This window comes from Siniperca chuatsi, linkage group LG9, assembly GCF_020085105.1.
Source record: "Siniperca chuatsi isolate FFG_IHB_CAS linkage group LG9, ASM2008510v1, whole genome shotgun sequence".
Lineage (NCBI taxonomy): Eukaryota > Metazoa > Chordata > Actinopteri > Centrarchiformes > Sinipercidae > Siniperca > Siniperca chuatsi.
The window spans coordinates 14119024-14140673 of record NC_058050.1 but is presented as its reverse complement, the minus strand read 5'-3'; the positions used below and the strand labels follow the sequence as shown (position 1 = coordinate 14140673).

Sequence of the window (21650 nt, the reverse complement as noted above, 5' to 3'; positions counted from 1 at the left end):
CAAGGTCCTCATTAATTCTTTCAGATACAAACATCTGCAGCACATTCCTTATTTCCTCTCTGCTGCACCTTAAAGATGAATTATCTAACGTTAAAGCGGTTCACTAAAGGACAAAACAGAGGGGCAATTACAGGCTGACTCACTGTACTGTACCTGATAGGTGTGTAAAGGCAGATAAATCAGTAATATCCTTTAAACAACATTCCCTCTCAGGGTGGGAGAGGCTTACATACTCACAGGCACGCAGGGCGAGGCTGATCCACATTCCCATGTCAGTGCAGAGACCAAAGATGCTGCTACAGAGTTGTAAAACTGATGATGTGGCCTTTATTAAGATCCAACCGTGGGCAGGAACAACACAATCAACATACACAGTACAGCGGCAGATCATACGCTGCCTCAGATGTGGTTGTGACAAAACAAGGACTGAAATAAAGTTGTTGAGCAGCAGGGTTATGCTTAAACTATAGCTAATTTCCAAGAACATGACTTCTGAGATCAGTTTTGCATTTGATCTGTGATGAAAACTCAAACTGCATGTATACAATAGCAAAGTGATCCATGATCTGTTCCTCATGGCAACACAGGATCAATGTGTTCAGCTGCCACAGGAGCTGTGTCTGCAGATTTGTCTCCTTCTAGTGGGCAGATTGAGACTGCAGCTGCTCAGCCTCGCAGTGCAAGTCAGAATTCACTTTCAAATCCCTCTGTTCAGGAAGTTTCTTAAATCTCAAATGCTGCAATTGTTTTGGCATGTCAAAATGGTTATCTGACATTTTATAAATACAATAAGGATGTAAGCATTTAAAATGCCTTCTGTGTTATCAGCATATTAATTACAATGTCTATTTACATTTTGAACAAACTGACTTGAAAGTGAATTGACTTTCATTTTCCAGCCACTGTTTTTTAAAGAGTAGAAATCAATGCTTCAACAGTCGTCTGAAACACAGTTTAGGCATCAACATGGACACAGTGTTGATGAAATCACATAAAACTTAAACATAACCCTAAAACAAATCAGATAAATATTTCATCATGTAACATAAATATCATGCAGGCAGCACCAGTCACATCTGTAGCTCGTCTGTAGTGTGTTTGTGTGTGTGTGTGTGTGTGTGTGTGTGTGTGTGTGTGTCAGTCAGTTAGCCATTGAGTCCATTTTGTTTTATCTCACTTATAGTTTTTACAGTTTCCATTTGATGAATAAAAAGAGCTGTCCTTCTAAAATAAGAGTTAGGCAATAAGAATTGCCTTTATGCAAATATATATTTATAACTGCTGAACGCATCATGCAAATATACACGTTGATTGCAGCCAGCGACTTTGGGTCTTCTGTTTCTGCTTCCACTTTCCTCACTTAAGGTCTGCTGCGCCTGGCGATGATGTCACAGGGGTCAAGGGTCAAGGTCTCAGAGTTCTGTCATCAGGAGGGCTCTTAGTATCTTCTCTCTGTCCAACCTCATTTCCTCTCCGCTACAAACACAGAAAGACACAAACCTCATGACATAAGAAGTTAAAGTCATAAGCCATTTAATTTTTCTTTATGTAACCAGGTAAAAGACTCATTGAGATTAAAATCCCCTTTTTAAAGAGAAATATGGCCAAAGGGGCAGCATAGAAACATTTTGACAACAACAAAGACGATACAGACAACATAAAGAGTGTAGAGAGCAGAAACAACAGAAATTGTGAAGTTGAGTAAAAGATAAAGAAGAGAGATAAAGAAGTTGTAAAACCTTACTTGTAGACTTTTTAGGCTAGATATTATCACAGACCGTTAAAAAAAAACCTTAAACATTTTTATATACACTGCACTTTATGTTTGGACAATTGAAAGGGTACAGGGAATACAAAGAATATATTATCTTCTCAAGATCTCTTGTTAATTTGAACTAATGAAATAGTTTAATAAAATAATTATGAATGAAATACATTTAAATATGTGATTTAAAAGTAGCTTAACCACATCAAATTGCATGAATTCCACTAGAGGCAGAGACGGCTACTCTGCTAAGCTAGGCTAGTTAGCTTTTAGCAGTTTATCTGGTGTTACTTTTTTTTTTTTTTACTCCATTATGATTAAATTTAACTACTGTCTTATTTATGTGGTATCACAGAGCTAGCCAGAGTGGGAAGCGCATAGATATAGATTTTTATATGTATGTTTCTATATCTATGGGGGAGCGTATCTATGTTCCCAGGGTCCTGTTCCCCAACTCAGTATCCTCTTTTGACACATTAAGGAGACCTTTCAAAGGGTTTTATGTTCTCATCAATGTTTTTTCCCTAGGTCAGATGTTTAATGTATGTATCCCTGTTGAAATCATCCACCTACGGCTTATACTGATGTTGTACTCCTTGAAACCTGCACCTCAAATTTGTTTTCTTGTGGCTGAATGGATTTTTACCATTCAAACAGCTTTTGAAATGTCCATCTCCCTTCGTTCTTTTGCAATTTGAACTGCGAAGATAGCAGCCCTTACCAATCTCATACAATGTTAGTTTATATCAAGAGACATGCTAGGAACATAGGACCCTGGGAACATTGGGATGAGCCCACCAGGGTGCTTGCTTAAGTGCCAAATTTGGTTTTTACTTTTGTTCTCTAGTTCGAACAAATTTACATTTTCTCCCCAAATTACACATTTTTCATAAAAAAAAACAAAAAAACCCCAGTCATATTCTTTTCTTAATTCAGTTCTGACCAAATATGTAGTTGTTGTGTGTTGGCTTTGTAGCGCAGAACTGTCACACAGTATAAAAGTATATACACATTATCTGGTTAAGATTCCTAAACAGGCATGAGTTTCCACTATCTAAAATAATGTCAAAACAATACATTTACAAGCAAATGCATTGACCGAGAGTACTATTGTCCATTGTTTAGACCTTGTGATTGTACCAAAATACTTTTTTAAAAGAATATTTTTTGGCATTTTGCTTTTATTTGACAGTGTCAGTGTAGATACAGAAAGGAAACAATGATAGAGAAAGAGGAAAACAATTTGGCAATTATTTTGATAATCGATTAATCAAAAGCAAACATGCCAAACATTTGCGTGTTCTAGCTTCTGGAACTCATCAGATTTGATGCGTTGTCTTGGTCATATATGAGAGTAAACTGAATATCTTTAGGTTTTCAGACAAAACAAGACATTTGAAGATGTCACCTCGGGCTGTGGGGAATTATAATGGGCATTTTATAGACAAAATGATTAATCGAGAAAATAATCAGCAGATTAATTGATAATGAAAATAATTGTTAGTTGCAGCCCTAGTTATATGGTACGCATCTTAACCACTAGGCCACCAGGATGCCCCCAAAATGCTTACTTCAATTTTTTCAAATAGTTTGCCACTGGAGGAAGGCTTAAGCAGATATAAACATGCCCCAGAGAACATGAAGAAATGAGGCGTGTTACCTGTCGTTATGGACAGCAAGGTAAGGGACCAGGTGAGGAATGGAGCTACGGTAGTAGGAAGGGGAGAGATGGGGAGAAGGCGAAGGAGAGGGACAGCATGGACTACCCAGCTCCAGTGCTGGCATATTATCCACCTGGAATACACATCAAACACATCAATGTATACACACACACACACACACACACACACACACACACACACACAGACACACAGACACAGACATCCCTCTGTTTACTTACAGGTAATGCTGAGAAGCTGAATTAATCCTACATAAAAGAGTGTTGTGTATTAAACAAACATGCATTCTTAATGGATTTTGAAGGGGTGTGTGTGAGAGAGAGAGTATGTGTTACCTGTGGGTATATGGACGGCTGTATCTGTTTGTCCAATGAGCTGGTAGATCCTGCCTTTCCTGTACACTCGGAAGAGATGGCTGCAAGTGCTTCTGGGAGATTATCTTCATCTTCATGGTTACTGACGAGCAATAAATTGAGAGAGACTGAATGACTTACGTGACCTGCAGATTGTTCTGAACAAAATGTAATTTTCAAAGAGCGGAGAAAGATTGCTTTCACTTCAAGTACTCTGAGTATTCGTTTTCAGGGTCCAATTTCCCTCTTGGAGCTTCAACAGTAATCAAAGGTGATGTGTACTCACAAGCTGAACTGTCTGACCAGTCGTTTTCTGCGGGTGGTGCTTGTGTTGGCTTTGGACTGCAGCCTCTCCGGCGTCGGGTTGCGGTCTTGCCGATGTGGCGTCTTGTCTGCAGTCAGACTGGATGCAGCTGAGTCTTGGGACGAGCTCTGGTACCTGAAGACCAGAGTCATCACATGGAGAGTTAGTCTTAAGTACATATGTGTAGAAACATGTGTAAGCATGTGAAGGTAGGATGAGGACACTGACCTGTCATTGAGGGTCTCGTTTGAGTTCTTCCCTCTAGGTGTCATTGGAGCTTCCTTCTTCATTATGGAGGAGAAGAGGATACTGCTGTCAGTTACACACAGCCGTGGTGGAATGTAACTAAGTACATTTACTTAAGTATTTCCATTTTATGCAATTTTATGCTTCAACTCCACTACATCTCAGGAGCAAATACTGTACTTTTCACCCCACTACATTTGTCTGACAGCTTTAGTTACTTTTCAGATTACAAATTTTCATACCTTTCCTGTGCAGTGAAAACCATGTATCTCCAAATTTGGTGATTTTGAATTTTTCTTATAAACTGAAGGATTAAGTGTTCCTTTATGATTTGAGAAAATGATCCTACTTCTTAAGATAAATAAACTATTTAACCCCACCCCCGGATTAGCTGAAAAATGCATCGTCACAAAACTGAAAACAGGGCTGTTTTCCTAAGCTCATGAAAAGTTGACTTTTTAGAGCTACATGGTTCTCACAGGACAGCGATGCTACACACATATGATGATCTTATAGAATATGATGCATTGCTGTGGATTAAACTACCCAACCATATATAAAGTAGTTAAAATTAGCACAACATTAAACAACTGCAGCAGTAATATTAATCTGAAAACATAATATATAATAGTAAAACACTGACAGGGAACATTTTTCTGCATAATGAGTACTTTTACTTTTGATATTTTAAGAACATTTTGCTGATAATACTTACATACTTTTACTTAAGTAACATTTTGAATGCAGGACTTTTACTTGTAGTGGAGTATTTTCACAGTGTGGTATTGCTACTTTTACTTAAGTAAAGAATATGAATACTTCTTCCACCATTGCTATACAGTACGAACTTAGATCGTTACGTGGAAATTTGGTACTCACCCTGAAAGCCGCCTCCATCTGGGCCTTGAGGATGTTACACTTAAGGTGGTCAGGGAGCATCGCCGGAGAGGCAGGAGGGTGCAGAGACTTTTCAGACAGCTGCTTCTCCTCTCCCTAGCAGGGGAACAGAGAGGAAGGTAAAGAAACTTGAGTAAGATCTTATTGTGAGCAGAATGGGACAACAGCGTGTGGGGAAAGTGTCTGACCTTGTTGTCCATGTTGACGTGCAGCGAGGGCCAGGGGGGAGAATCACTGTCTGACTCCAGAGCTTTGAGCAGAGACTGAGAGATGTCCAGCTCATCTGCAGGGCAGGGAGGAGCTCGACGTTCTAATACACACAAAGTTTAATGAAAAAACGCACTGTAGGCTACATTTGTTATTGTATGGACATGGTATTTTATGGACACCTTTGGTTCTTTAGTGTGAATGGACTTTTTGGGTTACCTGTTACTTGGTGGGTTTGATATGGGAGGGATGGCAAAGTTAGTATCTAAATGGTTTACTGTATTACTGCATTACATTAATGATTTACATCCACAGTGGCACATTTTTATTTTTATTTATTTATTTGACACTGTACATAAACAGAATAAATCAAAATTGTAAAGAAGGAAAGAAAACACAAACACAAGAAAATGTGTTAAGGGGCAGTTCACCCAAATCACAAAAACTTAGTATCTAGCCAGATCCACCTCTGAGATTTCTGCCGCCACCTCAGTGCAACAGAGGTGAATGACATTACGTTTGTGGTGCTCAAAGCATCAAATAAAATAACCTTTGAAAAACTCAACAGCAATTTTCTATTCAGAAACATTTTTTCTGGCTATTCTGGGTAATACACAGAGCTCACTTTGAACCGTTTTTACTATTTTCTAGAATGTAGAAACTGACATTATTTCTGCAACAAAACATTAAAACACGTTAATCTCCACTGTATTTATGTTGATGGCAGAAGTCTAAGCAGTGTATATTTCAAAATCTGTTGTGCATGCATGGCTAGATACCGGTGGGGTTAAAATGATAGGTTCACAATTTTTTAAGTATGACTTAAAACAATGGGTATCCTCCACAGTTACAGCCTATTTAGTACTTATATTGGAAGTGCATTGGGAAGGGATCGCTTAATGGCCAGTATGAACAGGAGGAATAATTATAGCAAGCAAAACCTGTGTCAGTGTTCGTATGGTCACCCGACTGTTGACTTTAAAAATTGTGAATCTGTCCTTAAAATGGGAAAGTATGGTTCATGTATGATTTAAAACACAGGATGCCGACCAACATTCAGCAATGAACATGAAAAGAGCATCAGTGCACAGTCTAGACATATCACAGCTGTGCGGACAGACACTGTTTGGATAGCTCTGTCTCAAGCTGAGAGTACTCACTGTTCTTGGTGTGTGTGTGGCAGAGCGTCTCCTGGCTATGTGTGTGGCGACGGTGATGGTGGTGGATCTTGCCAGAATACAAAGTCTCATTCTCTTCGATGCTGAACTGATGGTCTGAAGTAGGACCACTCAGAGGGAAACTGAAGACGACACATGCAATCAAAACAAATTCCCCCAAACAAAATGCCACTTAAACTGCATCCTCGGTTTTTCTACAAACTGTAATATTCCAAATAAATCATTATTATGTAACTTCTAATCATTCCAACTTCATGATTCAAGGTTTTAAAGCATATTCAGTTAGGCTTAAGTTATAAAACAATGAAAACATTTGTTGCAATTATAAACATCTCGTTTATTTGATGGCAACATCCCTAAAGGAATCATGTGATTCAAGTAAACGTTACAGAGTAAAAGGCAACACACTATAACAGCAAAACATTGGCGGCATCTTCTGTAAACACTTGTTTGATTTAACATATCCATAACCTGCTATAACAATGTAAAGTCTATTCAAAAACCTCACTTTAAAAGCACAACACCACATATGCAAGATTCTAGTTCATGCTTCTAGTTCACACTGAACTACATACTATATATATAAAAGTAGCTCAATCCCTAAACCAGCATTCGGTATGTGCTTAACTCGACCCCTTCCACCTGTTGAGAATTACCTCATTCAACACTTACATCACTTTATCTCACTCAAATTAAAGTGATTTGGATAAATTGGCTGTCACAAGATTTCTAAGGCATTGAGATACATTTAATCTTCAAGGCAGATTTGAGTAGTAAACATATTGAGGCATTAAAACACCAACCATGATTACATAAAAATGTCCAAGCAAACCAAGGCACAAAGCTATTAAATCTTTATTTTACTTGTGTTCTAGTGGTGTCTTTTAGTCTATATCAAGGAATTTCAAACTGTACTGTATATACTGCATACTGTATATGTGTATATTAATGGATAGAGGAGAGTGTCAGCCTTAGTAATGTAAAATATATATTTATATATATATATATATATTTATTTATTTATTTTTTATTTTTTTTGATAGTGCAACCCGAAAAAAAGATAATATCAATGGATTTTGTCACTCTTATTTGTCTTATTTAGACTTGGAGATAATCTGGGATAATCATGCTGACTTTTGGAACAGTTCAGTTCAGGAGTCAGTGAGTTAGCTGTGGACTACAACTACAACAGTATCTGCCTCATGTCTCTCCCTCTGCGGCCCACCTTCAACTCTCCCGAGCCCCCCTGGGGAGGCACGCCTCACAGTTTGAAAACCTGTGACCTATATGATAAGGTCCTTTGTCCTTTTTGGGATGTTTCATGAAGGTTCACACTGAAACACATGAGTGGATGTGACAAATGGACGATGAAGGAAGTGATGAAGTTGATGTGATGAACTTTTTTCCATTGAGTCCATCAGCAGAGCTTCTGTCTTTGCGACGCCAGACTGTGTAAGTCTCAGTGTTAAGAGTCTGGGTTTGAAACGGATTCCCTGGTCAAACAGAGGTCAAAGTGCGGTCATGACGTTGTCCCTGTAAACCACACTGATGGATCCTGGGAAGGAGCCGCTGGTTCGTTCCGGGACGGGAGGATGACTGGACACAGGACAGAAGGATCACACACACACACACACACACACACACATACGAGCATGGATGTAGACAAGACACACAGGCAGACAGACACAGCCATATGAGGTTTATGAGTGACATGAAGTGTGATGAAAAACAGATATAGAGAGAATATCGAGTACCGAACAGAGAGCGTCAGATGAGTGACTTTGTCTAAAAATAGAAATTTCTGATCAAGGACCTCTAAGATGCGCATCATCACCCTGAAGCAATGTAATCTCTAAACCCTGCTCTCTGCGGTCAGTTGTCTTACCTGTGTGATGGTGTGTGTCCAGACGACTGCAGGTAAACTGGGGGTGTGAGAGCAGGGTGGGGCGAATGCCACGGCTCGTGACCAATGGGAATGTTGTGCTGGTACTGGAGGGGAGGAGACGGATTGAAGAGATGCTGAAATTAAATGTTGTCACAACGGCGAAGACAGATCAGTGGCTGCTGCGTGTGTGTGTGTGTGTGTGTGTGTGTGTGTGTATGTGAAAGTGGGTTATCTGAGGTTACTCACTGGATGAAGGCTGGGATCAGGGCTGGCATGAGAGCTGGAAAAGAATGACAACAATCACTGTTAGCAGATTTAAAAAAAAACCCGAAAACATTTATCTTTATATGTGTTTGTTTGTTTTGAACAAGCAAAAATATCTTCAAAAAGGGGTGGAAAAACCTACAAAGTGACCATTTAACTTATTTTTTCTTTTACAAGGGGCTATTTTAGTGTTAGAGTTCAGATTATCCAGGCCATTATGTGGATTAAGGTCAAGGTTAGAGGATAAGGAATTAACATAATAAATGGAATGCCCTCACAAGTACAGTAATATGAATGTGCATGTGTGTATTATGTATATTTGTGGGTGTTTTTTGTGCGTCTGTTATACCTGATATGTGGCTTGGCTGGGGAAATGGCAGCTGACAGAGAGAAACATGTCAGTTAGAGAAGAAAAGAAGAGGGGCAGAAAATAGTTTACTTTGTAAACAAAATACTTTGTCACTTTATCTTCATTCATCTGTACATGTTCAAAGTAGTTATGTAATTCTGTTTTTACGTCCAGACTCTTACTCAGACGCTCAGCTATTACCAACACTTGAATCATCATTAATTTTTGTATTGCAGGGCTGAATGACAAACCATCCAATAAATAAAAGGTGTGTGGAAGTGTGTTGAAGTAAACAGAGTTTGCAGTCTGCCCTTGATCATTCATGCATAATAGATTATGGCGAGATAGAGGCTTGTGCGTCTGTGAAGCTACTGTAGCTCACAGAAGGTGGGAAGTATGGAGGAGTGAAGAGTACTGCAGGTGCTTTTGACAAAATTGAAAGGTGACACTTAGGTGTAACAACCAACAGAGCCAGAGCTTTTTTTAAAGTTTTCTGAACCTGTTGAACTACTACTTAATTCTGGGCAGCTTTTCCTTTTCTCTGAAAATATTCAACAGTAATTCTGTACAGCAAATTTAAGTTTTCTAAAATACAATGAACACATTGTGACCTTCGCGATAACACGTTCAGGCACGTAAAAGGACTAAACAGGTGCTGTTAGTCATCAACGTTTGTATATGCTGATAAAACTCACCTTTGCCCAGTGACTGTGTGCGGGAGGGGTATCTCTTGCTTGGCCTTCTCTCGAATGTGCTGGCTCTCCTCAGTCTGCCTCCGTGAGTGGCCTGATACTCCGTCTTACCACTGAGAGACAAACACATACAAGAAGGTGAAAAGTATAAAAGTGTATTACTATACGGCGACCACACTGCAGTCTGACTTCAGTTATTAGTTAAAGAAAATAATTTTTAAAACATTTGTTTAGAATTCACTGCTGGGGAATTAAATCTAAAACAATTCATTCTTACTTTAAGGGTTTAAAAAACTTTCTAAAATGTAGACAGTTGTTATTGTGCCAGTATCAGGAAAATTATTCCTAAAATGTAATAGGCATAAGTTTTTATGAGACTAAATCATTCTACGTTTGGGTGGTGTAATGGGAAAGCACAGGTAAAGCAAAAGTATGCATAAAAAAACATGTATATACAAAATAAAGTATAAAAACACAGGAATTTAACACAAAACCAGGATTGGAGTTATTAGCAGGAATTCACATGGGTTTTGCATATATTTGTATTGAATTGAAATTTCTTACTTTTTTTGCTCTTAAAATATTTTCTTAAGCAGCTTTAAGCAAAGCTCATTAATTTCTATAATGAAATTACTCTAAAATTCCAAAATTGGCTAACAACAAAAAGTGACATTGGTATGTTTATTATACTGGATTACATTATGCTGTACAGGTGTTCCTGTTTTTACCTCCACCACCTGTAAATTTAGTTTTTAATCCACTGACTCCAATGTGAATCAGGCTTCATAATGCTTTGTTCAGCTGCTCTAACAAATGACAGGAAGCGCCCTTCAAGTGTGAGAATTTGCTTTGACCATCTCTGATAATAGTCAGAAGAAAACAAACAGTATGATGGGGATATATCTCAGTCGCCATAGGAACAGATCCATGTAACCATAGATACACTGTAACCATAGATACAAAGGCTCTGTTTTATGTGACACACTATTCCCCATATGCTGGTATTAGTACTGGCCACAACTACCTGAGTGAGCCAACTTGTATTGTCCTTCTTCAGTCAATAACACACTTAACACAGTATGAAGAGCAGGTGTGAGTCCATCTCTCTGCTCTACCTGAATCTGAAGCGGGACCCGAGTCGTGTAAAGTCGCTGTGGCTGGCCTTGCCTGTGGTTGGTTGACGTAGGCGGAAGAAGGCGTGGCTCTCCACGGCACACTTCCACAGGTGTTTGCAGGTCTTGGCACTGTCCAGCTGAAACAAAAACGTATGCTCCTGCTCCCGACCCTGCACAGTCAGACAACAAACACTGTTAGCCACCTTGCACGTGCTTGTGCTTGTTTGTATGCAGAGATGTGTTTGTGACAGGATACAAACCTGGTCGTCGTCCTCCACTACGACCAACGTGAGACGACTCTTTCTAAAGTCCAGCCGAGTGATTTTGGGCCTGAATAACACACCGAGACACACAGATACAAACAAAGCCAACAAAACCAAGGACCCTACATTAGTACCTCAGGAGTGTTATTTAAGGAGGTTGAGATGATTAGATCGTTGGCTCTCAAACATTTTAAAACCATGGCACCCCTCCAAAGTGACTTTGTTTTTCATGGCATCCACCCACCATGTTCACCTTCAACAGGTACGCATGTACACGTGTGACATATATGAACTGACATCAATATTATTATATTATAATATACAGTACAGTAAGTCTTTTCTCAATTACTCATTTATTTAAACAATTACTGCTGGTTGATCAGGAGCCAGAAAGGATGTTGTGTTACTATGACAACCAAGCATATTTTCAAATGTTTTCAAGAGGAGATTTGATGTTTATTGCTCATTTGTGTTGTTGAATGTGATGTGTTTGAAACATAATATAATTTTTTTTTTAATGTGATGAAACGACAGATTTTGTGGCACCCCTGGCCCGTCCTTAGCCACTGGATTAGACATGCGTTTAATGTACTTACCAAAAGAAGAGGCCGATTTTGTTGGAGCCTTCAAATACTAAGATGCCTGTAGGAGTGAGACCTAGTGCATATTCTCCTCCATCTCTACCCTGAAGATACAACACACACACCTTTAGTTCTCAAACACACCTGTAACGTAGTGACACTGATAATAAAATACACTCACACACCTTGACAAAGTGCATATCTACTCCGTAAAGTTCCAGCCACTTGCATTTGTTGAGAAAAGAAATCTCTGCTTGAGACGGGCTCTTTCCCCTGAGGATTTAAAATAAGACACCATGTTGAGTTTTCACAACAAAAATATCACTCCTTCCGTCACCTCACTTCTGACACTGTGTGCAACTCTGTCTGAAAAAGAAAACTATCAATAACACCGCTTCCTGACCTCTGCAGGTAATTGGTGTTAGCTCTAAGGGAAATACTCGGTGAGTAACCTTCAAGCTGCGTCCCTGACTCAGTCTTGGTGTTGTGTGTAAGAATGACTGAAGTGTGGGTTTGTCCTTGTGTGGCTCAGGCGGCTCGGTGAAGCGCAGCATATGCGTATGAAATCTAATCCGAGATGGGAGCAATCAGACCGCGGCTGGGTTAAATACTGCTCAGAATCAATCAAGACCCTCCAGGGATTAATCCCTTAATCCTTCATAGAGGCCAGTGAGAGCGAGGCCAGGGCGGAGGAGGAGAAAAAGGAGGGAGAGTGAAATTTAGACGCCCTCCTTGGTGGAAACGCTGGCGCTGAAAGGTAATAGCAGAATGACTTCCTTTGCTGCTCAGTGCTCTGCTTTTTGCCCCAGTTGTTTCAACCAGTGGGGAGATAAACCTGTTCAGGTCAAATCGCCGGCCACTGGACACCCTCCAATAGGTTGCTTTGACATTACTGTGTAAGTATTGTGGCAACTAGTGCAGATGCATGTGTGGAAATTTTACGTATTCTGGGTTTTAGTAGTTAACAAAGTCCCATTTTCTACAACTTCAGATGTTTAGGGTAAAGCCTGACACTGAATTCATGATATCCTTAGAACTCACCTGAGCTCCAACCACCTGCCGAAGATGTCCGCCTCCATGGCCTCGCTTTGTTTGGGACTAAAACGAAACTCAGACACCAGCACAGGAGAGTGATCCAAGGGATCGCAGTCTCCCAGCTCACCTGGATATTGACCAAGAAATGTAGAAATACAGATGCAGGATAGCAGGAGATGGAGAAGCTGCGAACATGACTACAACATGTAGCCTATTGTGTATTGGTAATCCAGGTCTTTAAAGTGAAACTATGTCATTTTCTAACGATAAAATAACACACTCCTCCTCTTACAAGCAAGTTAAGGTAATAAGTAATAAAATGCACCCTTGCTTAATCTAACACACTCACGGGTTCCTACTCGTGCTACTGTTACACTATGTTTTACGGCTACTTCGCTGTTTAGCAAAAGTTACATAGTTACTCTTTAAAGCTGGGAATTCCTGCATATACCCTGCACCACAGTATATGAACATATAATTGCAGACTGAAAATTTCTATTGACTATTTAATTGGTTTTACTTAAAAACACTGTTTTCCTTGTTGGTGCATTTAAGGAAGCTTTGACACTTGAGATTCAAGGTTAGGCTGCAGAGGGGCAACTTTTTTAATGCACGGAACCAACAAATTCATATTATACTTTCCACGGGCTCCATCTTTGCTTATTGCTCATCCTCTGGGTTTGATTTTGTGATGATCATACACAAATCATACATTTCTTGCTTTTCTCCAAATATGGATGTCAAAGTAACACTGAGAAAGAGTTTTGAAACCACAACTGCTTTACCACCCACTGATAAATTAGACAACAAATAAATAATCAAATGTATAAGCGGACTAAATGTTTCAGTTTTCAAATCTGCAAGTTTATATTCACATCACAGCAAAATTAATGGAGATGAATGGCTTCCCGATACGTCAAAAATCAATCTAAAAGGTTACAATATGCTTTGGAAAACTGACAGTAATGTGAATGATACATGATTTGAAAACTCTGTGACTAAATCTCTACATATAAAGGAATGTAAGTGAGTATTCAAAGTCTACTTACTTTGTAAACAATATGCCGCGAGCTCTACTGAGACATCATACGGACATTTCAATCTGACCAGAGAAAAAGAGACACTGGTGATGAGCTGTTTTTAATGCAAGTGCATCAAACCTAACACACTGTCCGGTACCTATGGTGTATTCATGTTATCATGTGTTGGAAAAACATTAAAGTGACTGAATGCCCTACACTGTGTGGGTGTGCATGTCAAGGAAGAGAGGAGCAACCCTTTTCCTAAAATAAGCAGCCCTCTGCTGTTCCTGATCTTGAGCTTTATAATAGAGCTGGACTCTGGGGATCCGTGGCCCAGATAGAGCCAGGAGGAGGGAGAGGGGTAACACGCTGTCTGTGTGTCTTTGTGCACACAGGTTTGTGTTTGTGTGTAAGAAGCAGGCGCCACTGTACAGAAGTCCCCGAGTGTAGGTCACCTGTGTGTGCGCTCCCACAGGTGAGTGTGTTTATACCAGGTTTAACGCTACTTGTGAGATCCAGAAGTCTTTGCAGATGAAGAAAAATTACCTGAGGGCTTCTTTTATACTCACAAGGAGAGAAATTGATTTAAGGGCGAATGTTTTCTTCTGTTCCAGTTAAGGTGAGGTCAGACGTAGGTATGTAGATCCAAGGTTATAGTGTCCGAATGAATTTATCATAATCCTTCAACTGTCTTTAACATCTACAAACTACACATTTATTTCCAAAACTGTATTTGACTACTCACTTTAACTCTTTTTGAGTACTCACAAGTTGTTGTTGAAATTGTTTTAAACTAATTCAGTTATTTACTTTTACTCTGCCAAGCAGTCTAAGCGTCTTCATCTTCCATTACACTCCAATAATGAGGTCAACATTCCCTAAAGACACAGAGGGGCTTTTTTGTGGAGTAAAAAGTTGCATATTTTTCACCATTCATCATCTTAACTTTTAACCCCTTCTTCTTTTGTAAGAAACATAATCTTTATCAGCTCTTAAATGAAGCTATAGAGTGAAATATTCAAAGCCAAGAATGTTTTGTATGGCTGCAGCTCTTCACCTAATAGAAATATTGTAATGTCTTGCGTATCATTTTAAACTAGTTTCCTTAAAATTCATGATCATATTTAGTATTGTTGTAAATGTTTTGGTTCTCCATTAGAATTTAAAATAAAGTTTTGTGGGTTTGAATAATGTTTAGCTGCGCACTATGTTTGTAATGACTGACCAACTGGCAGGCTGCTGCTTAAAAGGTTAAGAAACATCTTAAACAAATATTGGTTACCTGACTAGACCTCACAATTACGATGTTGATTGTTGAATAAAAGAAAATAATTGTCAGTATGTTTACCCATTTCCTCTTTTTATTTGGACCTGTAATTGCTTTCCTATCTTTATTACTTGTTAGTAACGAAGTTACTTGTTCATTAGGTTCAGGAGCAGGGCGATGCGTCATACACACCTCTAATCACTCATCAGGCCTACTTATAAAGTACCTGGTTGACTCATCCTCATTTACCTTCCCCACTGCATCATCCCCCTTTCTGTCCATCCCTATTCACACCCAGCATTTCCTCCCATCTTGCCCTTCTCCAGGTATCGTCTAGGTATCAGTAGGAGTTCATCACCTTTCTCACATCCATCCTCCATGTCCAATGCTGCCCTCATATCACCTTTAATCACATACTGTTGCGGCATGGCCCTTGCTGGTGTATATGTCATTTGTCTAAGTAGATTCAAGTTTCTTTTGAGTTTTTTTCTTTGTACAAGCCATTAGCTTCCTACCTCTCCTGCATGGTTTCTTTTTTTAATGTATATGTATATATGTTTGTAGGTGTAGGTGTGTTGTGTATACAGTATGTATGCAAATGTCCCTGTGAGTATATTTGGTATTTTTAAACGAATAGGTCGTCATTTTGGGAAATACAGCTATTTGTTTTCTTGTCGAGACTTCAATGAGAAGATTGATACCATTCTCATGTCTGTCCGCTAAGACTGCAGCCGGTTAGCTTAGCTTAGCACAAAGACTGGAAACAGGGGGAAACAGCTAGCCTGGCTCTGTCCAACACATTATATCTCGTTTGCTTAATCCGTACAAAAACCGTGGTGTAAAAACAGCACAATGCGGTGTTTCGGGTCATATGTTGGACTATTTTTTGGCCGGGGGCATTGACTTCCTGGAATCTAACTGTCACCGCGAGGTTACCATGCAACTACTGGTAGTTAGATTTTGTTGCCTTTGGGGCCAGGATAGCGTTTTCCCCCTGTTTCCAGTCTTTATGCTAAGCTAAGCTAGCTTTAGCTTCATGTTTATCGTACAGACAGGAGTATAAGCGTATTTCACAAAATATCAAACTGTTCCATTAAATGTGCAAAAAATATATAATATAAACTGCATATGTATGTAATATATAAAAATGGTGGTGTATGTGTTTATATATACGCTATATACAATTTTTACATGTCACATTTGTGTGCATTAACAGCGACAAAGGAACTTACTTGCCAGACAGAATATCTTGTCGAAGCTGCAACACAAACAGATACCTGTTGGTGTAAAAAAAACAAAAAACACTGAGTGTGAGACTCACGCTGAACAAGAACATAAATCAATCGATGTATCACAAGCTTTTCCTCATCTCTGACACATCATTTGTTTTAATAAGTCTCTGTCCGTTTGGCCTTGATTTGAATCTGCCCACAGCAGCAAAGTAATTAGCCCCAGGTCCCCTTTGGACCTCCACACTGGGCTCCTGAGAAAACTGTGTGTGTGTGTGTGTTCGTGTGTGTACCGGTGTGTGTGTGTGAGATTTTTACCTTGTAAATTCCTCACGCAGGTTATTTGGCTCTGAAGAGTAAAATTTCACTCTGAAGAACAGTCTGTATGGAGGCCTGTCTAAAAGAAATAAAGGGAGAGAACAAAGCGTAAAAAAACAAACAAAAAGACAGTGTAAGTGTGTGAGACAGAAAGACAGGAAGAGAAAGAGGTGGAGAGAGATGAAGCAGTAATTTATCGAAAATTAATTAAATCAAATCTTATGATTTATTTGATCAATTTTATCTCATCCAGTCCATCCATCACTGTCAGCCAGGTCATAAATCTTTATTCACCCACATTTTCTTTGTAACCTACTTTACTATTTCTTTCCTGATTTACTTCAACATTGATCAGACTTTCTTTTAGGCTTTCTCCTTCTGAACTACAACTCAATGAAGAAAGGACCCAGCAGATAAGTAGAACAACATCAGTATCTCCTCCCTGCCCCCTGTACCACTCATCCCCCTGTTACAAGCTGGAGAGCAAACAAGGGTACGGCTCATAATGCACATGCTAATCACCATGTCAACATTGGATAATGCACCACCTGCTCCCCACGTACCTGCTTCCACATGCACTGCACATTTTCCTGCACACACAACACAAGTAGGCCTAATTAGAAAACAGGTGAGTTGAACTTACCTCGGATCTGTTTCTTTATAAGCTTTGACATATCCAGCCAGTGCTAAAAAAAGAGAGACACAATTAAGAAATTTTGTTATATCAGCTTGTGGTCTACTGTGATAGAAGTTAAGAGCTTGTTGCTTGTTACTCACTGAGACTTGTTCTGTGTCCATGTACTGCAATCCAAAGTAGTCTGTCTCAACCAGATCTATGTGATACATGATCTGGTCAAAAAGGTCCTGGCCTTTGGACTTACTCTACAAAAGAAGAACAGAAAGTTAAATATTTTCCACTGTACTTCTGTGTGTTTATTTCTATTTTAATGTCTTCTGCTGACCTGATCATCTCGTAATAAATTTAGTCTTAAAACTAAAGTTTCACCATTCAGGTGGATGCTGGATTTCCCAGTAATTTAGGCATGAGTGTCCATAACAGGAGCAAAATGACTTATAGTGGATGTGAAAGTGGTTGTTTGTGTGTGTGTGTGTGTGTGTGTGTGTGTGTGTGTGTGTGTGTGTGTGCATCTGGGTCAAAACGACAGGGACAACCCCCCGAGGGAAAGACACTTATTCAGGCTTTTGTCAAAAACACACACAACCAAGAACACGAGTCATTGTACTTAAGAAACAACTACTGTTGCAACATTTTTTCCCAAATTCATCTGAAGAGTTCATGAGCAGATGTGCCTCATCGCCCCTTATGAAAACCTAACCCCAGTCTGACCCATATAACACGCAGTGGGTGTGTTGAAAGATGACAGCCTTGTACTTTGGATCCTGATAACCAGTCTAAACTTCCTGGCGAGTGTATGAATGTGTGAGGAAATCAGTGGTATTAAGGGATTGGGGACAGAAAAAAAAATAAAATCACCAGAACGCTCTTGCTCATTCTGCAGCATGTAGTTTAGAGAGGCTGCCTGAAATCATGGCCTCTATCACATGCAGTGGCAACAATATCACACAGTGAAGGGAATATTTCACTGTTCCTGTTCTACCTTGTGTTTTGGCTGCACTCAGTCTGAAGTGACAGACTAATAAGCTTTAATAGGCGAGTTTCAGCTCTGTTCAGTGCACCTGACATGAACAAACTTGTTCCAACACACCTGTGACTAAGCCGTCAGCTTGACAAGCCCTGTGTCATTCTCTTGTTGGAACTGTAATATCTTGACAGAAGCTGTGGCTTAGTGTTATTGCTGTAATCTCCCTGTAGGACAAGAGAAACACTTTCTACCCTGATAACCCATTATACACCGACCAAGCATTTAAGAGTTGACGCATGCAAGCAACAGCTTTGGTGACACACGCAACCTTCAAAATGAAAACATCTTACGAGAAACCACTTACGCACGAATGCCCACACACTCGCTCATCATCCCACCTACCCCTCACTCACTCGTAGCACTCGTCTGTGACACAGAGTCCCCACAGTGGTAAATCAGATCAGGGAGTCGGGGAATAGAGGAAGACAGAGGGAGATGGATGGAGAACAGGAGAAGAAGAGGGAGGAGGATGAGGAGGCAGAGTGTGAAAGAGTAAGATGATGAGTAAGGGAGCAGGCCACAGAGGGAGTGTAAAAGAAGATTAGGAGGGAAGATGGCACGGGGGGGGGGTGCTTGAGGAAGATCAGATTCAGACAAATAGACTGAGGGAGAGAGAGAAGAAAGTGAAAGGACGATGGTGTAAAAGAGCAAACAGGAGAGCGCAGCTTCAGGTCTGTGTTGGTTAGATTTCCCAGCAGTCATAATGGGGAAGTAATGTGATGAATTGGCTGATCATAACATCATCTGCAGCTGCAACTCTCACTGTACAGGAAGAGACACACTCACAAACACACACTAATACTATATAGGCCACTATGATACTACAGGCTGTGAAACTTTGGTAAAGGGTAACTTGTCTGTGCCAAACTTCAAACAGGCACATTTTAGACACATTGTTGTTGGGAGGCAACTACCAGCAATTTGCATTATTGATTAGCCTACTCTGTTTTGACCATTAAAAAATGTGGTATAAAACCCCAAACTGTGTCTCAGATATCAAGATGAGGTCTTCAAGTTGCTCATTTTGTTTGGCCATCAGTCCAAAATTCCAAACCTCAAAATTATTCAATTTACAGTGATAAAACAAGAAAAGTAGCAAATCCTCACATTTAAGAAGCAGGAATCAGTGAGTTTTAGACATTTTTACTTGAAAAATAGTTGATGAATCTAACTCTATTTGATAAAACTAATTCAACTTTTACTATCATAAAATTTAATTGTCATTATTCAGATCAACCTGAGTTGCAGTTCCTGCTTCTATTATTGAATTTAAAAAAGTTAAAAGTAAATTGGCAACAACCCTGACTTTAGGATAAATTATAACAAATTAAATTTCAGCGCCGTAACCTTGTCTCTCACTTTTGCAGGGGACCGCCAGGAACCCCTACAGGGTTCCCGTGCCGCACTTTGACACACACTGACCTAGGCTACCACCTAGTCCTGAGCCATGTACTCTGTTTACACACTCTGTCGGCACACCGGACTGGCTTCAGCGCACTCACAGGCAAATCCACATTGACATCCGAGCCGTCCAGCAGCAGGACGCGGCAGGTGATGGTGGTCCTCGCCGCCCCGGCTGCTGGGATGTGAATCGACGCTCCCCCGGTGACCACGGCGGGCGCGTGTACGACCTGCTGCTGATGGGCCAGGAGCAGGGGGTTCCCGGTCACCCCTCCTGCTCCTCCTCCCCCTCCTTCTCCTCCCCCTTTCCCGTCCCGTTCGTCCCCCTCTCTCGTCTGGAAGCGGCTCCGGGAGCGGCGGCTGAACGTCCGGCGCAGAAAGCCCATCATCTTCCTGATCCACAAGGCGAGGAGGTCGGTGCTGCGTCCGTGAAAACTGTTCCACACAACAGTCGGTGCAGCCGGGGTCCTGCTTCTGCTGCCGCCGCCTCCTCCTCGTCCTCCCCGGGGCCAGGAGTCACTTAGCAGGCACGGAGACTTCAGGGCTGCCGATCAGTCCTCAGGCTGGATGTCGGCAGCAGCGGGGGGACTCCTGCCGCATACTAATGAAACTAACACAGATCGACCACCGAGGCGCCAACCAGTTGATTTCCAATCATTCGGCCCGGTGTGAACGACAGGACTCTCTCACGGAAATACAAGAAGCCCTCCACCTCCTCCTGTCCTGTCCTCCTCTCCCGTGCACCTGCCTCCTGCTTTGCTCGCTGTTGCGCACCGACTCTAAAATTCCGGAGAAATCCCGTCTGTCGCTCCGCAGTGAGCCCCTGAGTCACACGGCGCCAGGGAGGGAGGAGGAAAGTCTTGTCACCTCGGGACCGGACCCCGGTGGTTGTTGTTGCTTATTCCCACCGGCGAACCGAAACTAGTCTACCTCACAGGTAAAAGTCAACCAACGAAACTGGACAAACAGTGCGATCTGCGCCTGCGTAAAAACACAACGCAGAACAAACTTCTGCTCCTTCCGACTGGCCGACCCATCAGCGCCAGTGAACCAGCGCCACCTGTCTGTCATGGCCCCGCCTGGCGAGGGAGCAGCAGATCATTAATAGTTCCCAAGGTGGTGTCCAAGGTGCCCCAAGGGTCGTTGAAGGGTTTCCAGGAGGTCCCCGGTGTAATGATGATGATTCATGTGTGTTTATCAGGACCGTACGTACCCCGGACTGTAGAAATACTGAGATCATGACTCCAAGTCCCCCCAAACCCTCACATGACAACATAAATATGTATTTAGTTATCTATTCAGTTATAGTTTCTACATTTATTTTTCGTTGTGTTAAAAATAGTCTATTTCAATTTTATTGCATCTAAAAATATTGGAGTCAGCCTATAAATTACCGGCAATGTGTAAGTTATTTTTACGATTTGTCAGTACTGTAAATCAGAAAAAATTCAGCATATTTACAAACATGTAACTTCCCAAATCTACCGTTCCCACACCACACAAACACAGGAACAAATGGGTTCAACCAAAATAAATAAGTGGCTTTCTTGGAAATAAAGAGAAAAAGAAACTATTCAATTCTGAGAGAAAGTACAAAAGCATAACTCTCATCCTTTTTTAATACATTTACAAAAGAAATATACATGAGGAAATAGTTTTCTGTCCTGGTATCCGATATGACATTCATCCATATGCAGCAACTTTTCCTCCAAAGCTTCTCCAAGCGTCTTCTGGTTCCTTTGAAAAATTTTCCGTCCGATCATTATTTATGTTTGGGGTTCAGTATATGTGTACGTTTTTTACTGTAGACTGAAAATATGACCTCAGTGTCCTCAGTGGTACCAACAGACCAGCTCGTCCTCTACAGTAGAAACACACAAACCCTCAGATGTGCATCTCTTGATCAAAGCGTTTTACAAACGTGGGCTTTCGTGCA

At 40.6% G+C, this 21650-nt stretch overlaps 1 protein-coding gene across 4 annotated transcripts; it reads right to left on the bottom strand.

The window, feature by feature from the left end:
* Positions 1–304: 304 nt before the first annotated feature.
* Positions 305–21308, bottom strand: epb41l4b (erythrocyte membrane protein band 4.1 like 4B). Of its 4 annotated transcripts, none has more exons than XM_044207257.1 (23): positions 19816–21308; positions 17427–17531; positions 17293–17335; positions 16650–16728; positions 16335–16379; positions 13863–13915; positions 12820–12940; positions 11964–12051; positions 11794–11882; positions 11195–11264; positions 10935–11104; positions 9823–9932; positions 9128–9158; positions 8761–8794; positions 8515–8648; positions 6612–6751; positions 5433–5554; positions 5227–5340; positions 4330–4382; positions 4084–4236; positions 3780–3900; positions 3426–3559; positions 305–1476 (listed from the first exon to the last, which is right to left on the bottom strand). In XM_044207257.1, the coding sequence occupies exons 1-23, from the start codon at positions 20101–20103 to the stop codon at positions 1413–1415; spliced, it is 2361 nt and encodes a 786-aa protein (XP_044063192.1). In that variant the 5' UTR covers positions 20104–21308; the 3' UTR covers positions 305–1412. The 4 variants fall into 4 exon arrangements, with proteins under 4 accessions (XP_044063192.1, XP_044063191.1, XP_044063193.1 ...); XM_044207256.1 differs by having other exon boundaries at positions 4330–4385; positions 19816–21307; XM_044207258.1 differs by having other exon boundaries at positions 4330–4385; positions 8515–8618; positions 19816–21302.
* Positions 21309–21650: the final 342 nt, after the last annotated feature.

Excerpts from the sequence above, each read along its gene's own strand:
- epb41l4b (XM_044207256.1), bottom strand. The coding sequence starts at position 20,103 with ATGATGGGCTTTCTGCGCCGGACGTTCAGCCGCCGCTCCCGGAGCCGC. Across the intron at positions 17,532-19,815 it reads ATGTCAATGTGGATTTGCCT|AGTAAGTCCAAAGGCCAGGA; the intron begins GTGAGTGCGCTG and ends CTTCTTTTGTAG. Across the intron at positions 6,752-8,514 it reads GGACACACACCATCACACAG|TTTCCCTCTGAGTGGTCCTA; the intron begins GTAAGACAACTG and ends TGTCGTCTTCAG.